This window comes from Diabrotica virgifera, chromosome 1 (assembly GCF_917563875.1).
Source record: "Diabrotica virgifera virgifera chromosome 1, PGI_DIABVI_V3a".
Lineage (NCBI taxonomy): Eukaryota > Metazoa > Arthropoda > Insecta > Coleoptera > Chrysomelidae > Diabrotica > Diabrotica virgifera.
In genome coordinates this window covers 271,335,777-271,353,195 of record NC_065443.1, presented here as the reverse complement: position 1 = coordinate 271,353,195, position 17,419 = coordinate 271,335,777, and the positions used below count along the sequence as shown (strand labels likewise).

Here is a 17,419-nt window from a genome sequence, read left to right as displayed (position 1 = left end):
TGATCATACAAAATTTAATTATCTTTATTTAATTTCCCTACGACTTTGTTCCAAAATTAATCGTTTTAAAGTTATAAGCAAAACAAATAGAAAAAAATCGATGTTTTTCGAAAGTTTTAAATATTTAAATTTTTTTAATAAAATTCCGGGCATATTTGAAAAGGAGCATAAGTCAATTATAATTACTGAAGTTGTCACCTAACTTTATCTGAAAAAATCCGAATGCCACCCCGCACATCCAAAAATAGACGTTTTTTCACAGATCCGCCCTGATCTAATACATATTTGTCTAAATTAATAGATCTGTAGTTTTCTAGTAGATTCGTTATTACAGATGCGGATGGCCATTACAGCACTATCAGCAATAAATCTATCTTTTATGTGAGGTAGAAAAATGCTTCTTCTTCTTCTTCTTCCTGCTTTCTTAATAGGCTCGCGCCTGTTCCATCTTCGGATGCCTCCTCATCAGATATTCAGGTTGTCACTCCATCTCTTCGTTGGTCCTCCTATACTCCTTCGGCCGTAAAGAAATGCTAAATATTGATTGTTGTTATTGTTTTATATTTTATTAGGTAAGACATAACGAAATTTTAAACTTTTACTCCTGCAACTAAAACGCCTTACTTCGCTTAAGCCGTTATCAAATACAGAAAGAAACACAATCTTATTCACGACACGAACCATTAGCCCTTCCAAATAGGTACTCAACGCAAGTTAACAAAATTTTATCTCATTTTCTGCATCGTAGAAGCCCGGAATGTCTAATAGAGGTCCTAAACCTTGAGACATTCGGAATGTTTTACAAAAATGGTGTAATTCAACTTTGTACGTTCTTGCCGAGTGGAGTGAAGAAATTTTCATTATCATTCACATGAGGTTGTAGCGATGTTGAGTAAAATTTCGTGATAATGGGAGTGAGTGGGAAATATTTTCAAAAGAGAATATTAGTATCTGATTAAATGATGTTTAGTAATTGCCAGTAGTTAATCATACAGGGTGTTTCTTTGGGAGTTATACACTAGGGTGGGCCGAAAAAACTAAAATTATTTTTTTTAGTCGTAATAGTGCGGAAAAGTTGCGAATGTATGAGACTAAAAAGGGGTAAGAATTTAAAAGATATCGGTTTATATCTTCCGTTCGCGCATGAGCCATAAGGTTTGCCGAAATTGGTAAAAAACTGATTTTTTGCGATAATTTTTAACAGATTAAATTTAGCGCGGATACGTTGGTAATAGCTCATTTTCCCATTCTTAATAACCATACTAACTAAATTTAACCGTGTTATTAAAATCTCTTAACATTTTCCGTTCGCGCATAAGGCATAAAAATAGCCAAAATGTGACAAAATTGCATATTTCATACACGTTTAATTTTTCGTAATTAATAGTTTAGTTGAATGAAAATAATACTCACATATACATTTTGTTGAACCTGTATTGAGAACACTTAAAATAAACACACTTTAAACACATCATTTTCAGAACTTTAGTAGGCTATTATTTAAAAATATTGTTTGTGAATATAGAAAAATCAAATTTTTTACGAGATGCAAGTTTTCAATTCGACAATATGGTCCAATGTCCACCAGTCCATTGTCCGTCCAGTCCATCTTGTATTATTTTAACACCTTTTTGCTATTACATAGTAGAAGACACTTTGAACTGTGATTTCTGTGTAAAGTCCGGCATTGCAGACCTTCATAACAATGTTTTTCTTATGAAGCCGTCGCGATTCTCAGCTCCGCAAACTTTTCCAGCGGCTTCTGTTACAAGTTTTACACATCGCTTTACTTCCTGTGTATGAACAGGAAATGACTTTAATATTACATCCCAGTTAGGTGCTGAATCACTCTGAATAATTAATGTTATTTCATCATCATTTATATCTTTTAATAATGGAGGAGAAAATAACTCACAGTCTAACCAATGAATTATTTCTGACTAGTCTCGACATTCAAAATTTAGTTTTGGCAGTTTGAATATTCTAATGTTAGATCTTGTTTTATCTAGCTATCTAGCTTTCAGAATTCTGCGAAGTCCAAGCTTTCCTATATGTTTTCTGTTATCTTGTGTCATGGCCAACATCAAATGTTCTGGATGGGCGAAAAAAGCATTGCGCTCAATAACAGGGTCAACAACCCTGTTGACGAAATAACATTAACAACAGCCAGAAATAACATCAATTATTCAGAGTGATTCAGCCCCTAACTGGGATGTAATATTAAAGTCATTTCCTGTTCATACACAGGCAGTAGAACGATGTGTAAAACTCGTAACAGAAGCCGCTGGAAAAGTTTGCGGAGCTGAGAATCGCGACGGCTTTATAAGAACAACGTTGTTATCAATGTCTGCAATGCCGGACTTTACACAGAAATCATAGTTCAAAGTGCCTTCTACTATGTAATAGCAAAAAGGTGTTAAAATAATACAAGATGGACTGGACGGACAATGAACTGGTGGACATTGGACCATATTGTCGAATTGAAAACTTGCATCTCGTAAAAAATTTGGTTTTTTCTATATTCACAAACAATATTTTTAAATAATAGCCTACTAAAGTTCTGAAAATGATGTGTTTAAAATGTGTTTATTTTAAGTGTTCTCAATACAAGTTCAGCAAAATGTATATGTGAGTATTATTTTCATTCAACTAAACTCTTAATTACGAAAAATTCAACGTGTATGAAATATGCAATTTTGTCACATTTTGGCTATTTTTATGCCTTTTGCGCGAACGGACAATATGAAGAGATTTTAATAACACGGTTAAATTTAGTTAGTATGGTTATTGAGAATGAGAAAATGAGCTATTAAAAACGTATCCACGCTAACTTTAATCTGTTAACAATTATCGCAAAAAATCCGTTTTTTTGCCAATTTCGGCAAACTTTATGGCTCATGCGTGAACGGAAGATATAAACCGATATTTTTTAAATTTTTACCCCTTTTTAGTCTCATACATTCGCAACTTTTCCGCGGTATTACGACTTGAAAAAAATAATTTTGTTTTTTTCGGCCCACCCTATTATACACATATAGAGCCTTATAATAATATCTATATAATACATGTTCCGTGGTGTGGTGGTTGCGTGTAAGATCTTATTGTCCACGGAAACAATTAAATGAAATTAAAATAAATGTAAAAACAATAAACTGTCTGTAAATGATATATTTATTTTAATCGGTAAAAAGAACGTGAAAATGTCTCGAAAGAGGGTTTGTTATTCTAGCGAGGCTGTGACCACACAGGGTGCCTGCTGTGACTATACTGAAATACAAACATCAGTTTGTTAATACGTGGCTTTAAAAACCGTCTTCGAATGCATTTAAAAAGTGGTTTATTGACATAAGTTCTGATAAGTTGATTTATTAAATGTGGAATTTTTGTTTCCCATACATAAACTGAACAGGCCATTAACATCTGGTTTCAGTTTATGTATGGGACAGGCCATTAACATACTTTAATGGTAATGATGTATTATTTCATTTTGAAAAAGTTATTAAAAATTAAAAATTAAAATTAGCAAAATAGTAATTAAAGCGTGTCACCACATACATAACCAGCGAGTCTTCTAGAGCTGGCGTCGTTTCTCGAATCCTAATTTCCTGCGTTTTCTGTTGAAGCAATCTTCAGTTTTCAATCTTTGGCGGTCATTGTTCTACCTCGTTTTGTTCTAGTGGGTGAAGTTCATTTTTTATCTTTTCTCAACGAATATCTTAGTTCCCCACCCTATCGAGTCTAATGAGCTGGTCACATCGTCTCCAATACTTCATTTACATGCTTTTAATTTTATATACCCTATCTTTTCTGTTTTGTAAGGATGTAGTAAGGACTATCTCTGTCCAATTATCTCTCTCCTACAGCCTTTATTGTCTATGTCTCTCCTTACTAGGCTTACTGTTTAGGCACTAGTATAGTAGTTTAGGCAAATAAATTGGACTAAGAATGGCGGATAATAGCTGAATTATGGTAGATTTCTTCGACATAATGTCTTTGTCAAGGCAAATTGGAATAAAATTGGCGAATTGAAATAAAAATGGCGAACGGGAATAAAAATGGCGAATTGGACTAAAAATGGCGCCATCTAGCGGATAGTAGCTAAACTATGACGGTAGATTCCTTCGCTGTGACGTCAGCATCTATCTTACTCTTACTCACATAAAAGGTACTTCTCTCTCTAACACATTGATTTCCCTATCTTGATAGTGGCCCCTGTTTTTTATATCTACTAGTTTTGCTTCGGAGAATGAGTAACCAGTAATATTTTTTATTTGGTCCGACCATCGTTCTGGAGATATTCCTCTGGATCTTTTGCCCGCTACGTTGCTATCAACTGTCATTCGTTCGTTACCGTACAACCCAATAATTGCATCTATTGTTTTATAAATAATTGTATTTTTATTTTCTTTTGTATTATTCCCAAATTGTACGTGTAACAGTCTCGTGGATGGTTTTACTCGGCCAATCCTGGAATGAATTTCTTCATTTCTCCCTGCTTTTGATGCTATTTGGTCTCCCAAGTATTTGAAGGTTTCAATTGCTTTTATAGTGCCCCTTTCAATTTGTAGGGTTTCTGGTTTTCTCAGGCAACTAACTACTCTTTTTTGTATATTAATAATAATTATGAGGTCCCACTTGGTATACTTTTTCTCATGAGCATCTTTCAGTGCGTCACAGTTTTTCGATTTCTTTCTAACGCATTAAATTGTATGTGACAAAAAAACGCACGTCGGTGATTACATTTCGTCGGTGACATTTATAACATTTATTCTAGTTGTCAATAGATGGCGTTATAATCTAAAAAAAGAATTATTTACGAATTATATAATACATCTACGAATATAATCTGTACAATTTATAAGACTATACAAATCAAAGAAAATACCATTTTATAAATGCAATAAACACAATTGATTTGTTTTTATGCCAAATTGCAAATAAGATGTGACAACTGTCAGATTTAACTAAAATGTCATGTCACTAAAATGTATATTATCACGGACTTACCTTTTTTCCTATCATTTGTGACGCACTGAAAAATGCTCATGAAAAGAAGCATAATGCTCCTCTTTTAGTTTTCTAGCATATAGTAAATTTCTCTCGTATAATTACTCTCGTATTAAGGTAGAATAGCTTGGTTCGTTGACGAAGTGTATTGTGTACAATCTCTCGCCTTCGATTGGTATGCCCATATTCCATCACTTTCTTCTCAACACTGAGAGCGCCTCATGCTGTATACTTCTTTTATATATCGTTTCTTTTATTCCTTGTTTGTTCATTGCTACGCCGAGTATTGAAAGTGGTACACTATCGTATGCCTTGGTCAGATCTACCATCACTATGTGAGTTGAAAGGTCGTTGACTTATCTCTTCTTAATAACCTGCTTTAGAGAAAATATGCCGTCCATATAGGGTCTGCCTACACGAAAACCATTTTTTTCTTCTATATCTCTCATATTTTGTTCTATTTTATGTTTTATTATTTTCCGTATTAGTCCTGCAGTAAATGTATAAACTTAATCCTCTGTAGTTAAACAAATCATTCTATCTCATTTTTATAAGATAAAATAAAACCTAATATCGTTTAATCTTATAATCCTATATCGAGAGTATTCTCAATAACTGTTCTATCTAAATCCGTAATTCTATGCAGGGCATTATGTTTAAAATAAAGCAATAATTTTCAGTCAACTTTCGATATAAGTAGCCAGTTCTGACTATTGCTATTGTTTTAACTATGGTAAGAGGCTCTAAATAACTTAACTAATTGGCCATATCCAATAGCGAAAATTTTCAGATATTGATTATGTCAAGTTTCTCTAAAACTTCTAATTAGAACTCTCAAATACACACAAAGTGTGTGCCTTTTTTTTTGTAATTTTTTGCCTTTGAAATCTGATATCCCCAAACTAAAATCCCGTAAAAGACGATACAGAAAACCGTCATCATTTACACTAGACTACTTTATATTTTGTTTTCCAGTCTTTTACTGCTCCATATTTTTAATGACAATAAAAACAGTGGATTCCTAAAAGCTCTGAAGTGGCTGATATTCCAACACAAAAATAAATTACCAACGCACAAACCGTTATACGGGTATTTCACAATTTTACGAGAATATAAATTTTGTATAAATGAACAAATTACGTTAAACATTTGGACTAAAAATAACATTTAATAAAAATGAAAAACGAAACGAAATATCCTACCTAAAGTATTCTGTAGGTCTATTCGCGGAGCACATCCTGAACTTACCCAGAGAGAGAACGCCTGTGCATAGCAAATTTGGGCGTTCGATAAGGTCGAATTTTTTCTCTGAACAGCTAATGCGCAGGCGTTCTCCCTCTGGATAACTTCAGGATGTGCTCCGCGAATAGACTTTGTATCCACCATATTTACAGGTATAATACAGTGGTAATCGTAAAATTCAATCATAAAACGATTGTTAGTGAGATATTGACATAACATCGCCGCTTCAATGACGAAGTCCCGAATGTATATTTCATGGTTTAACATTTATCTCTTTTTTGGGCATGTTTTTGTATAATATAGAATATTTCCTAACACTGATTTGTTTTAGTTATTGTTAATTTTTTGCGTGTAAAGAAATTTTTTGGACTTGATTTACGATAATAATGTGATACTCTTGCTGGAAATGTTTCGTAAAAATTGTTTGACTCCTGGGATAATTTATTCGATGGTTTAATGTCTGTTGTGTTTATCTTTCTCTAAATCTTTATTGAATCAGCGCTTGCTTATAGTACTTTGTATAAACATGTCTTTCGAGTTTGGTCTAGACATGAAAAATTCTTAGAGGATGAAGGACCTATGGAGATATGTGAGAAACTGGATAAACAGGTTGCTAGTTTAAGAACTTATTTTCAGACGCATTCTGAGACATCTGCTTTACATAGCACGATTTGCGCAGTAGATGATACATCTCCGCCTAAATAGCAGGAAATAATCAATGCGCATGAACCACTTTTCTAAGTAAGAAAAAATGCGCTACTGGATACGCAAACCTCTGCATGGGCGATATCTCAATGAGATCAGCCAAGAATATGTCGACAATACAGCTTTGAACTATTGATTGACGTAAGGAAAAAAGTTTCTCGGGACGTAGGTTTTCCTGCCTGCCAAAAAACGTTATGACTCAGTAGTATAGATTTTCACCAGGAATTAACCAACAGACTGAGACTTCTCCAAATTGATCCTCTCCCGAATTATCAATAGTTCCCTGACAGAATGTTGCAAATAACAACTACAACCTACAGTGGGACAGCATTTTGGTCACAGATCAACCACTAGCACATAAAAGACCAGATTTCATACTAGTTAATAAACTTACCAGGCAAATAACATTAATAGAAGTGGGGATACCTAACAACAATAATCTACGTATCAAATACAATTAAAACAGCCAAGATATCTAGGAATACAAATAAGAAGACAATGGAGAATGTAATGTTCCCAGGCATTACGTAATATTCTATCTACTAGGTATCAGCGTTATTCTGAAAAAGTCCTAGAAAACTAAAATAACTGCGTCTAAGTGAACACCTGTAAAAGACAATGCAGAAAGATGTGCTACTCTCGATGTCCAGATGAGTAATACGAAAATTTTTGGAAGATATCCGTAGGGCTCGATAACACGGAAAGAGTCCCACCAGTGCTCATTCTTTTAATACCGTAGGTATCTGGAATGGGTGAATTTTCCCCTTAGAGGGAGTTTGAATCCTACGGCTAAATCTGAATCATTTGAATAAATAATTATATAAAGTTCTAAACGATACAATTCATGCAGCCTCTGCGCCACTTACTCCTAAATTACATGCAATAACCCAATGACCTGATTTAAATCGATACAGTAATTTGAGCTGAAATTCAGTTTATATGCATAGGGCGTCAAATGCAAAGCCTTGGGATAAATGCAATACGGCAAATTTTCATACTCATTATTGCAATCATGACTTTTGTGCGTTCTATGTAATCAGTATATATGATTATACGTTTTATATAAAAAGACCGAAACAACTGAGTATCATCATTAAATCTAATACCAACAATCAACAACAACACTTTTCAAAAATGTTCAAAATAATTGTTCTATTTGCCTTGTTGGCTTTTGTAGCAGCTGAACCCAGTGGTGTGTTACTTGGTGCTCCATTAGCCACGAGCTACAATTACAGGGCTGACTTAATCAGTAGACCTGTCCTAGCTGCTTACACTTCTCCAATTGTAGCTGCTCCTGTTCTTCAGAAGGTAGTCGCCGCTCCAGTGGCTACTAGCTACACGTCGAGGGTTGATGCCATCAGGAGTCCTTTGTTGGCTGCGTACACTCCTGCAATCCATCCATGGTAAACGTATTTTTGTATAATGTTATTGACTGATACTGTACTATAATACCAAAATAAAATAAATGAAATATTTAAATTTTATTAAATTTTTTATATTCTAGGACATTTTCTCAATCAATGTGTTTTTTAATTCCACTTGTCAAATATTTCATCTGTATAGCATTTTCATGATCTTAAGGGAGTGTCTTTTTTATTTTTATATATTATAGGTACAGATCTAAACCATCCATATATAGTATCACTCCCGCTAATAGGAAACTTCAGTACTAAGTAATTCCAAGTACCTAAGTTATAAGAGGGAATGAGCTCTGGGAGACTCATTTCATGTTTTCGAAACTTAAGATAATTGGTATGCTGATGTGTCCTAAAAATGTTTTTACTCATCTCTACGTCGTGACACTTAGGCCTGTTTCATATTCTCTAGAAATTTTCTCGGAATGATACCCGTAATCGATAGAATAAAAGATATTTTTTGGGTATTTTCTCACCACTTTCATTTTCTTGTTAATATTGATCAATCTTTGAAAGCCAGTCTTCTCTGGGTACCCCCGTTTTGCCATTCACTTTCTTTAAGTCGTTTTCTTTGTGTTTAAACTATTTTATTTAAGAATTTGAAATCTTTCAATTTTCTTTTATATGTTGACCGTAATGTATATATTATCTATTCTATAGTAAAAATAAACTCATTCTTCTTGTTCATCGTTTTATGCAGACTCTATTTGTTTATTAACGTATCTCCAGTAAGTTATCATTCCATCGTTTTCGTGGTCTGCCCACTGATCGTCTTCCTGTTGGGGAACCGTCTCTCGTTGTCTTTACTACTATATTGTTGTTATCACTGTTATCATATAAACATAATATGATTCTTGTATTTTACTCTTTTTTTTTTTCTTGTCCAGCTAAAGTTCTCCACTCTGAATCTGTCGTAAATCTGAACTTCTAGCTCTGTCCAATAGTATCTTACCATTGATTTTTCTAAGAGTTTTGATCTGTACTGTTTTAAGCATCCTTTTGATTTCCCTTTGTCCGGTTATGTTTCTGCTATGTATATCATTATTTTTCTGATGACTCTTTCGGAAATTCTACCTTTGATATATTTCCCGACGTTTTTATTTCTCTGTATCTATTGTTTCATTCAATAATCCTGTTGCTTTTTATGCTCTCTTCAAGTCGAGCTTTCCATAGCTAGACATTGTGATACTATATAATTTCACTCTTCACCATTTGTTCTGTTATCTGACTCTTCAGCTCTAACAAACATCTTAGTAGTTTCGCTGATATAACCATCCATTTTGTCTATGTTGGGCAAATTAACATACTAAATCTTTTGGAAGTTATGGTAAATTGGCAAAGCATAAGTTGTAAATTACGTTCACTTTAAGAGATTAATATGGCATCGTCTGCATATCACATTATTTCAAGATATTTTGCTCCCATTTTGTATCCTTGTATCTTTCTGTTTCATCCAGATCAGGTTAAACCATACAGGGCTGAGGGAATCCTAACTCAGTACTATCCTATCCCACGCATATATTCATGCTTTGTAATTCTTCTTCCAATGTCGCTTCAGCCCAAAGGTTCTTTCCAGAACCTCTTCAAATAATTTGAGCTGACTCAGTCCCGTAAGCTTCCTATTATCTCTAAAGGCTACCAAGGAAGAACAGAAGAAACATTCATATGCATAAGGATAATATATAAACATTCATATGTATAAGGAAACTTTTATTAGCTTAGCAAAAAGTACAACAAAAAGGCCAATATCGGACTGGGTGGAATGGGCGAAACGTAATCACTTGGGCCGCTTACAGACGAACCACTTTTTGAAGTCGAAGTCAGCAGCAAAAACTCGATCGTTTGTGGTTGTCCGTCGCTACTTGAAGTCGTCATTTAACTACAATGCAAAACGTATTTCCTTTTCACACGGGCGTTTTGTCGACTGTACTACAACTTCTGTCGTCGATTGTCGCTCCTCCCGTCGGCTAACTTCTCAATAATTTTAGCGATTCTCTTTTCGCCCGACACCACTTTGAAACGTCGCGCCGGAAGCAGCGACAAAAAGTACAAGCTTGCTTGTTGATTTTGAAAGCAGTGTTGACAAAAATGGAGCCGTTAGACAGAGACACTTTCATTGATGCATTCATGCTGAACCTGCGATTTGGGATTACTAGGGTGTCGATCAGAACTAGAGCAAACGACAAATAATACTAGCGACAAGGCAGCGCGTTTTGCTGCTGACTTCGACTTAAAAAAGTGGTTCGTCTGTAAGCGGTCTTAGTTAATCTTGCTTTCCTAACATACTTTGTACACTTTCATTGAGAGAGCTATAACTAGTGTATTCTGGAAGTGATATATGAATTAATAAAATATAAAGACATATAACCCACTGCACTTCTTTGCAAACAAGGATCGTTATACCATTACCAAATAGCACATTGTAGAAAATTACCAAATATTCACTTTCCCAATAAATAAGCAGAACGTGCAGCTTCTCAGCTTTGTGTGTGTGTACGACAGCCGCCAACTTTAATGCACTGCTTAACTGAAAATTGATAAATGTTTGCCAGAAGATTTCACGGAACTCGAACGCAAGTGTTTGGGTACTTGCTGTCTGTAGAGCATTAGTAGCTAGCGTCGAAAACTATTATTTTCAAATCTCATTTGCGAATTCTTAGGGAGAGAGATTTTCGGATTTACGTAGCAAGAAATGTGATTTTAGGGATTCTGGAAGGCTTAGTAGATTAATTTTAGTCTACGTAAAGTTCATACAGACGTAACAAAAATTAAAACTCTTTTTTAAAAGAGTAAACTTAGTAAAATAAATTCAGATAAAGTTTCATAGTGTTTTATTGTTTATGTGAAAAATAAACGGAAAAATAAAAAGGATGAGTAATGGATCTACAGTATGACCAAAAGAAATGCACAAAACCCTTAAAATGTACTTACATAAAGCTGCAAATGAGGTTGAGGTGAAACATTAACGAAACAATTAAACGAAAATTAATAGGAGGACCTTATACAACAGAAAAACTATATAATAGCTGGCTAGCTACTACAGACAGAGAAGAAAATACATGTACAAAAGATATTGCTATCTAATCAAGAAATATGCAACGAAAAAAAAATACTAAAAACATGCCATGATATCGATGGCTTATTGTGAAGATCCCAATCAAGAGTAGCCTGAAAAATGTTAAAAACTTTAAAAACAAATCGAAGTGAAAATATAACGATAGACTTAAACAAGAAACTGGAGAAAACATTATAGAGATTTACTAACAGAAGAAAGAGTGCAATTTGTGAATGTAAATTAGGACCTTGAGATGTTTCAGAATCAGCGTAACCCAGTAATAAGAGAAGAACCAAAAAAAAAATACTATCGAAAATGAAAAGTAGTAAATCTGGCCCTGAAGGTGGGCATCTGTGGAACTATTTACATTTTCGCCGCTTGCAGTGTTAGCAAACTTAACCGTGATGTTTAACAAATTAACAAGGGCCGCATACAAGGATGTCGTCTGTCTCCTACCCTGTTTAAAATCTATATAAACTCGGTTTAGAAATAGTGGTTCAAAAATGTAATAAAATAGGATAGATTTTTGATTATGTATTTTAGAAAGGAACTACAACGTTAACAGGGTTTTATTGTTTCGTATAGTCAATGGACCTCCAGATATATAAAACCCGCGGAGTGCTACCATTTAAAGAGGTGCGTTGTTAAGAAAGGAGTTAATTAGTCCCTAGGCACAAGGCGAATTAGGGTGAGTTCTACACTCTTTTGGTACAAACACATCTACAGGAAAATTGTTGAAAATGCTTTATGCTTTTTGAAACAAGTAACCCAGTGAGGAATGGAATTGTCACTATTTTGTGTGCCACTTCTTCTTCTTAAAGTGCCGTCTCCTCAATGGAGGTTGGCTACTACAATTGCAAACTCTTCTCTGTCTTCAGCTGTTCTTATCAGCTGTTAAAAATTTAGCCCTGTCCATTGTCGGATATTTCTGAGCCACGATAGTCTTTTCCTTCCTAGTCCTCTCCTTCCCTCGATCTCTCCTTTCACTATATGTTGAGCATATTGGTACTTATTATTTCTCAGTATGTGGCCCAGGTATGATGTTTTTCTGACTTTCACTGCGTTGAAAAGTTCTCTTGCCTTGCCTATTCTATGCAGCACTTCTTCATTTGAGGTATGCAATGTCCACGAAATTTTAAGAATTCTCCGATAGATCCACATTTCAAAGGCCTCTAACTTATTTATGGTTGATGTTTTAAGGGTCCATGTCTCAACTGCATAGAGAAGAGTCGACCAGGCGTAGCATTTAGATAAACGTAGTCGAATTTCGAGATTTATTCGAGAATCACAAAGCAGTTTTTTGATTTTTTCGAAAGATTTTCTGTCCTGTTCTATTCTCGATCTTATTTCTAGATCAGAATTTAAGCTGCTATCGATCCAACATCTCAAGTACTTAAATCTATTAACTTGTTTTAAAATGTGCCCATTTATTGTGCAAGGTTGAGGTACATTTTGGTTTTTTCGGATTGACATAACTTTGGTTTTTTTAATGTTTATTTTCATACCAAACTGCTCACAGGTCGAGTTGGTCTGTCTTGTCGATTAGTCGTTGTAGACCCAAGTCGGAATCCGCGATCAACGCCGTATCGTCGGCGTATCTGATGCTGTTGATATTTACGCCATTCACCTTGACTCGATCCTTGGAGTCCTCCAGTGCCTCTTTAAATAGAAACTCGAAGTAAAGATTAAACAGCAGAGGCGACAGAACACATCCCTGTCTAACTCCCCTCCTAATTTCTACTTCTGCAGATGTGAAACCCTCGATCCTAACTCTGGCGTTTTGGTTCCAGTACAAGTTTTTCAGTAAATTGATGTCTTTTCCATGTAAGCCGACTTCTTGCAAACGTTCTAATAGTAGGTCGTGTCTTACTCTATCAAATGCTTTTTCGAAGTCTATAAAGCATATAAATATATCTTTCTGTTGGTCGTAGCATTGTGTGCCACACTTCTCTATAAAACCACACTGTAAGTAGCTTTCGTGGTAGTTCCGATTGACGTGCGCTTTAGGTTTTTAACTCTATCCTTTGAAGTCCCAGGGTTCACCAAAAACTGCTTCATAGCTTAATATGAAAGCACAACAACTGCATTGGCACTTTCGCGGATAAAGGTCCAGCGTAAGCTTGTTTCACCCACGTGACGCGTACCACCTGAAATCTTCTTGCGTACCACCAGTGGTACGCAAACCACCGGTTGGGAACCACTGAGTCAGATTAAATAAATTATTAGAAGAATTTTTTACTAAGCAACAATAGTGTTGTTTAATTTAGTATTATTTTGTATTTTGATAACGACACCCGACTTGGGCGTCGAAACGTTAATAAAATCATTTTTTTGGTAAAATTATGGCTTATTTCCCATTGAAAATATGTAGTTAATTTAACAGCAATGTTAAATTGTGGTTCTACTCGATTTAAATTTTTTTTCTTCCTTGGTAAATGGTAGATAACAACACCCTAAATCCAAAAATGCAATAAAAGCGATTTTGAAAAAATTGGATATAAAGTGTTTTTACTTGGGGCATCGTTTGGTAAATTGAACTATGTATTTAAATCGGACTTGCCCATATGCCTGAAAAGGAAAATCTTTGATCAGTGTGTTTTGTCGGTACTTACTTATAGGGCGGAATAATTAACACTCATAAAAAAGGTTGTGAAAAAAATTCGCGTAACTCAGAGGGTTATGGAGCGCCAGATGTTGAGTGTTTCCCTGAGAGACCGAATCCCAAACGAAGAAATATGTCGTAGAACAAAAACAAAAGACGCTGTCGAAAGAATCCCATCCCTATTACGGTTGAAAATTTAGTAGTAACGTTTGTTGAGTTTTGGTTGTTTATAAACGATTATTTTGTCCTTGGAGGATGTATAATTTGTATGTTTGGATGTATATGCTTTTTTGTGAGTCAGAGAGAGAAGATTTTTGTTGTAGAGTTTTTTGTTTTGAACGCCTTGTTAGCAAATCAACAACGTTCATTTTTTTCAATAAACATTTTTGAGAAAGCACTTGAAGCCTGGTCGGCGATTTGGATTCCCAGTTTTTTAATTGAAATGGTACTTTTTCAATCCTTTGGTGGGATGTACTGGGAATTCTCTTATTGAGGTATCCGTTGGTGTGCTGGAAATTTGGGGCACGTAAAGATTTGTCTTGGAAAATCCTCTAGAGATTAATTCGATGTTTATTGATGGCCAGGCTGAGAGTCGTGTAATAGACCCTTTTGTATGTTAAAGGTAAGCTGAAGTCATTTTTGTTCAGTTTATTGGTTCTCAGTTTTAAGAAGTTAGTTCAGTTATTTTTATTTTCTTTTTCTTTTGCTAGGGTGTTCCGGTAGTACAAAATTGTATGTATTTATCGATCCTGTTTAAAGAAGTAATAGAAGTACATTTATTTACCAGATTTACATTTATTCAGTATATTGGAAATAATAAATTTGGCAGATTTATTTAGAAGTTCGATATTTGACGTGACATTTTGACAAAATTTAAGGAAGATTGCAGTGTGTTTATCCAGGCAAATGATTTTTTTATTGAAGGAAATAAGGACGGTAATAGATTTTATTTTATTTTATGGGAGAAAACAAGAAAGAACAAGGTACAATTTAGATTGGGTTAAGGGGTCTAAAAAGGGGACTAAAATACAATGATTTTTATATTTATGTGAAGGAAACAGCTGGTTCTGGTTTATTTTTTTTTAATTAATTACTTACTTTTGTTCTTATAAACTATTGAAATCAAAATTAATATTTGTATGTAAAAAGGGACTTAAAATTTTGTTGACATTATATTCTCTATAGTTATCTAGTGTTTTATTTGAACTGTCATGTCTCATGCTCATCTAAATCAAACCAACTAATTAAAAATAATAATTCCGACTGAGAAATAGCTGTGGTACATTTTTGGCGCCCAACGTGGGGCTTTTCAACCACCCGAGATTTTTATTTTTTTTTAGATAGTTCAAGTAAGACATGGGTTACGTAGAGTTACAGGAGTTGAAAATTAATAATCAAAAGTTAAATGTACTTTTATTTAAAGTGAGGTAGAGGTTTTCTTGTCTTATTTTTTTTTTGTGTATTTTAATTTCTCTAAAAGAAAATGTCGTTTAAACTTGATGTTGACCGTTTGGTCAAAGACGAACTTGAAGTTGAGTTGCAAATGAGAGGTATTATTTTGACTAATTGTAAGGTAGAAGAGTTAAAGAGTACTTTGCGTAGTTGCCTTGTTTTAGAAAAATTTGGCAAAATCCCTAACTTTGATTTACCTCCTGATATTCCTGCTGAGTTGACAAGTTGTGAAAATAAATTAAAAGAGATTCTGAATATTATTAATGCTTTTACAGGTACTGCAAACCAAATAAGAAAGATTGAGACTAAGTTTGCACATCTTTCAGGTAGATTGAACCGTATTCACAGTACAGACACTGATGAAATGTCAAAGCGTTCTGCATTGTTAAAGAAATTGATGGATTTGATAGGTGAATATACTACTAAGTCTAATGTTTTGAAAACTAGTAATGTTGTTTCTGTAGAGATGCCTACTGATCCTAATTTTTATCATCATATTGATTTATCAGGTCTTAATTTAAATGACCCTAATGGTAATTCTACCCCTACTCGAAATATTTCTGCACCGAATGTGAGTAACCAAACAAATCAAACTTCGAATTCAACAGTTAATCCCATTGTTTTCTTGCCATCTAATAGTGACTTTCCTTCAGAACCTGTATATAAGTGGGGAATTAAGTATTCTGGTAAACCACAAAATTTTTCTGTTTTTCTTGAAGAAGTTGAGGAGTATTGTAGGTCACGTAATGTAAATAAAATTCAGTTATTTTCTTGTGCTAGAGATTTATTTACTGGTAACGCTTTAGGTTTTTATAAATTGTATAGGAACTATGCTAGCAACTGGGATAGTTTAGTGAGCTTAATGAAGGAAGAATTTACCCTTTCTGCAGATGAGATCTGGCAGGATATTCTTCATACTACTCAGGAATCTAACGAATCTATTGGTATGTTTGTTGCCAAGATGACCAGTAAGTTCGAACAAATGCCAACACCAGTTCCGGACAGTTTAAAAATGCAGGTGTTACTTAAAAACATTTTACCTTTTTATCAGGAAAGATTAACTTTAGTCGAAGTAAAGAGTCCTTTTGATTTAATTGACTTGTGTCGAAAAATTGAGCAAACTCGAATTAATATTGAGTCGTTTAAGCCTTCTTCTAGTAGTAGAGCTAATTCTTCTCGTCATCACGTTGTACAAGAAGTAGAGGCGTTTGTACCTAAATGCTGGCGCTGTAATGAGTATGGTCACGTGGTTAAGGACTGTAAGAGGCCAAAACGTGTGTTTAGATGCTTTGGTTGTAACAAGGAAGGTTTTACTAAAAATACTTGTCCTCAATGTAATTCACAGAATCGTAACAATAATAATTCTAGAACTGGAAACAATTCTGGAAATAATTCGGGAAACGGCAACCGGAGATAGTGGACGACCGGGCTATCTCGAATCGGAACGGACAGTTAACGGTCGATAAGGAAGAAGGTAGTGATAATTTTTATTCATTTAAGTTAGTTTTAGATTATATTTTAGCACAGAGTAATGACAGTGAATGTCCTTATGTAGAAGTTGATATCTTAGGTAAGACAGTATTCGGTTTATTGGATTGTGGAGCCAATAAAGTTTTTGTAAATATGCCTACATGGGAGATTTTACGTAGTTTAGGTGTACATTTAAAAACTGTTCCAGATGGGTCTTGCAGAGTTGCGGATGGTAGTCAGAGTCCTTTATTAGGTGTAGCTTCGGTGCCTATAAAACTTCGTGATGTTGTTAAGGTAATTGATGTTTTCGTTTGGCCACAGTGTAGATACTCTTTAGTACTAGGTGTAGATTTCTGGGTGCGAATGGGTATTGTACCAGATTTACGAAAAGGAGAGTGGTTTTTCTCTTCGGAAGTTATGAGTGTTCCAGTGGTTAATTCGATACAATCGGAATCTGAACTTCTACCAGAG

The 17,419-nt window shown here is 34.5% G+C and overlaps 1 protein-coding gene and 1 long non-coding RNA gene across 2 annotated transcripts; both read left to right on the top strand.

Annotated features, from left to right (window-relative positions):
• Window positions 1-7,908: 7,908 nt before the first annotated feature.
• LOC114340797 (uncharacterized) lies at window positions 7,909-8,587 on the top strand. Its single transcript, XM_028291571.2, has one exon. The coding sequence runs from the start codon at window positions 8,089-8,091 to the stop codon at window positions 8,359-8,361; it is 273 nt and encodes a 90-aa protein (XP_028147372.1). The 5' UTR covers window positions 7,909-8,088; the 3' UTR covers window positions 8,362-8,587.
• A 5,773-nt stretch (window positions 8,588-14,360) lies between these two features.
• Window positions 14,361-15,214, top strand: LOC126884469 (uncharacterized). The gene is made up of 2 exons (XR_007698055.1): window positions 14,361-14,648; window positions 14,737-15,214. It is a non-coding gene; the product is annotated as an uncharacterized LOC126884469 (long non-coding RNA).
• The last annotated feature ends 2,205 nt before the right edge of the window (window positions 15,215-17,419 follow it).

Excerpts from the sequence above, each read along its gene's own strand:
- LOC114340797 (XM_028291571.2), top strand. The coding sequence starts at position 8,089 with ATGTTCAAAATAATTGTTCTATTTGCCTTGTTGGCTTTTGTAGCAGCT.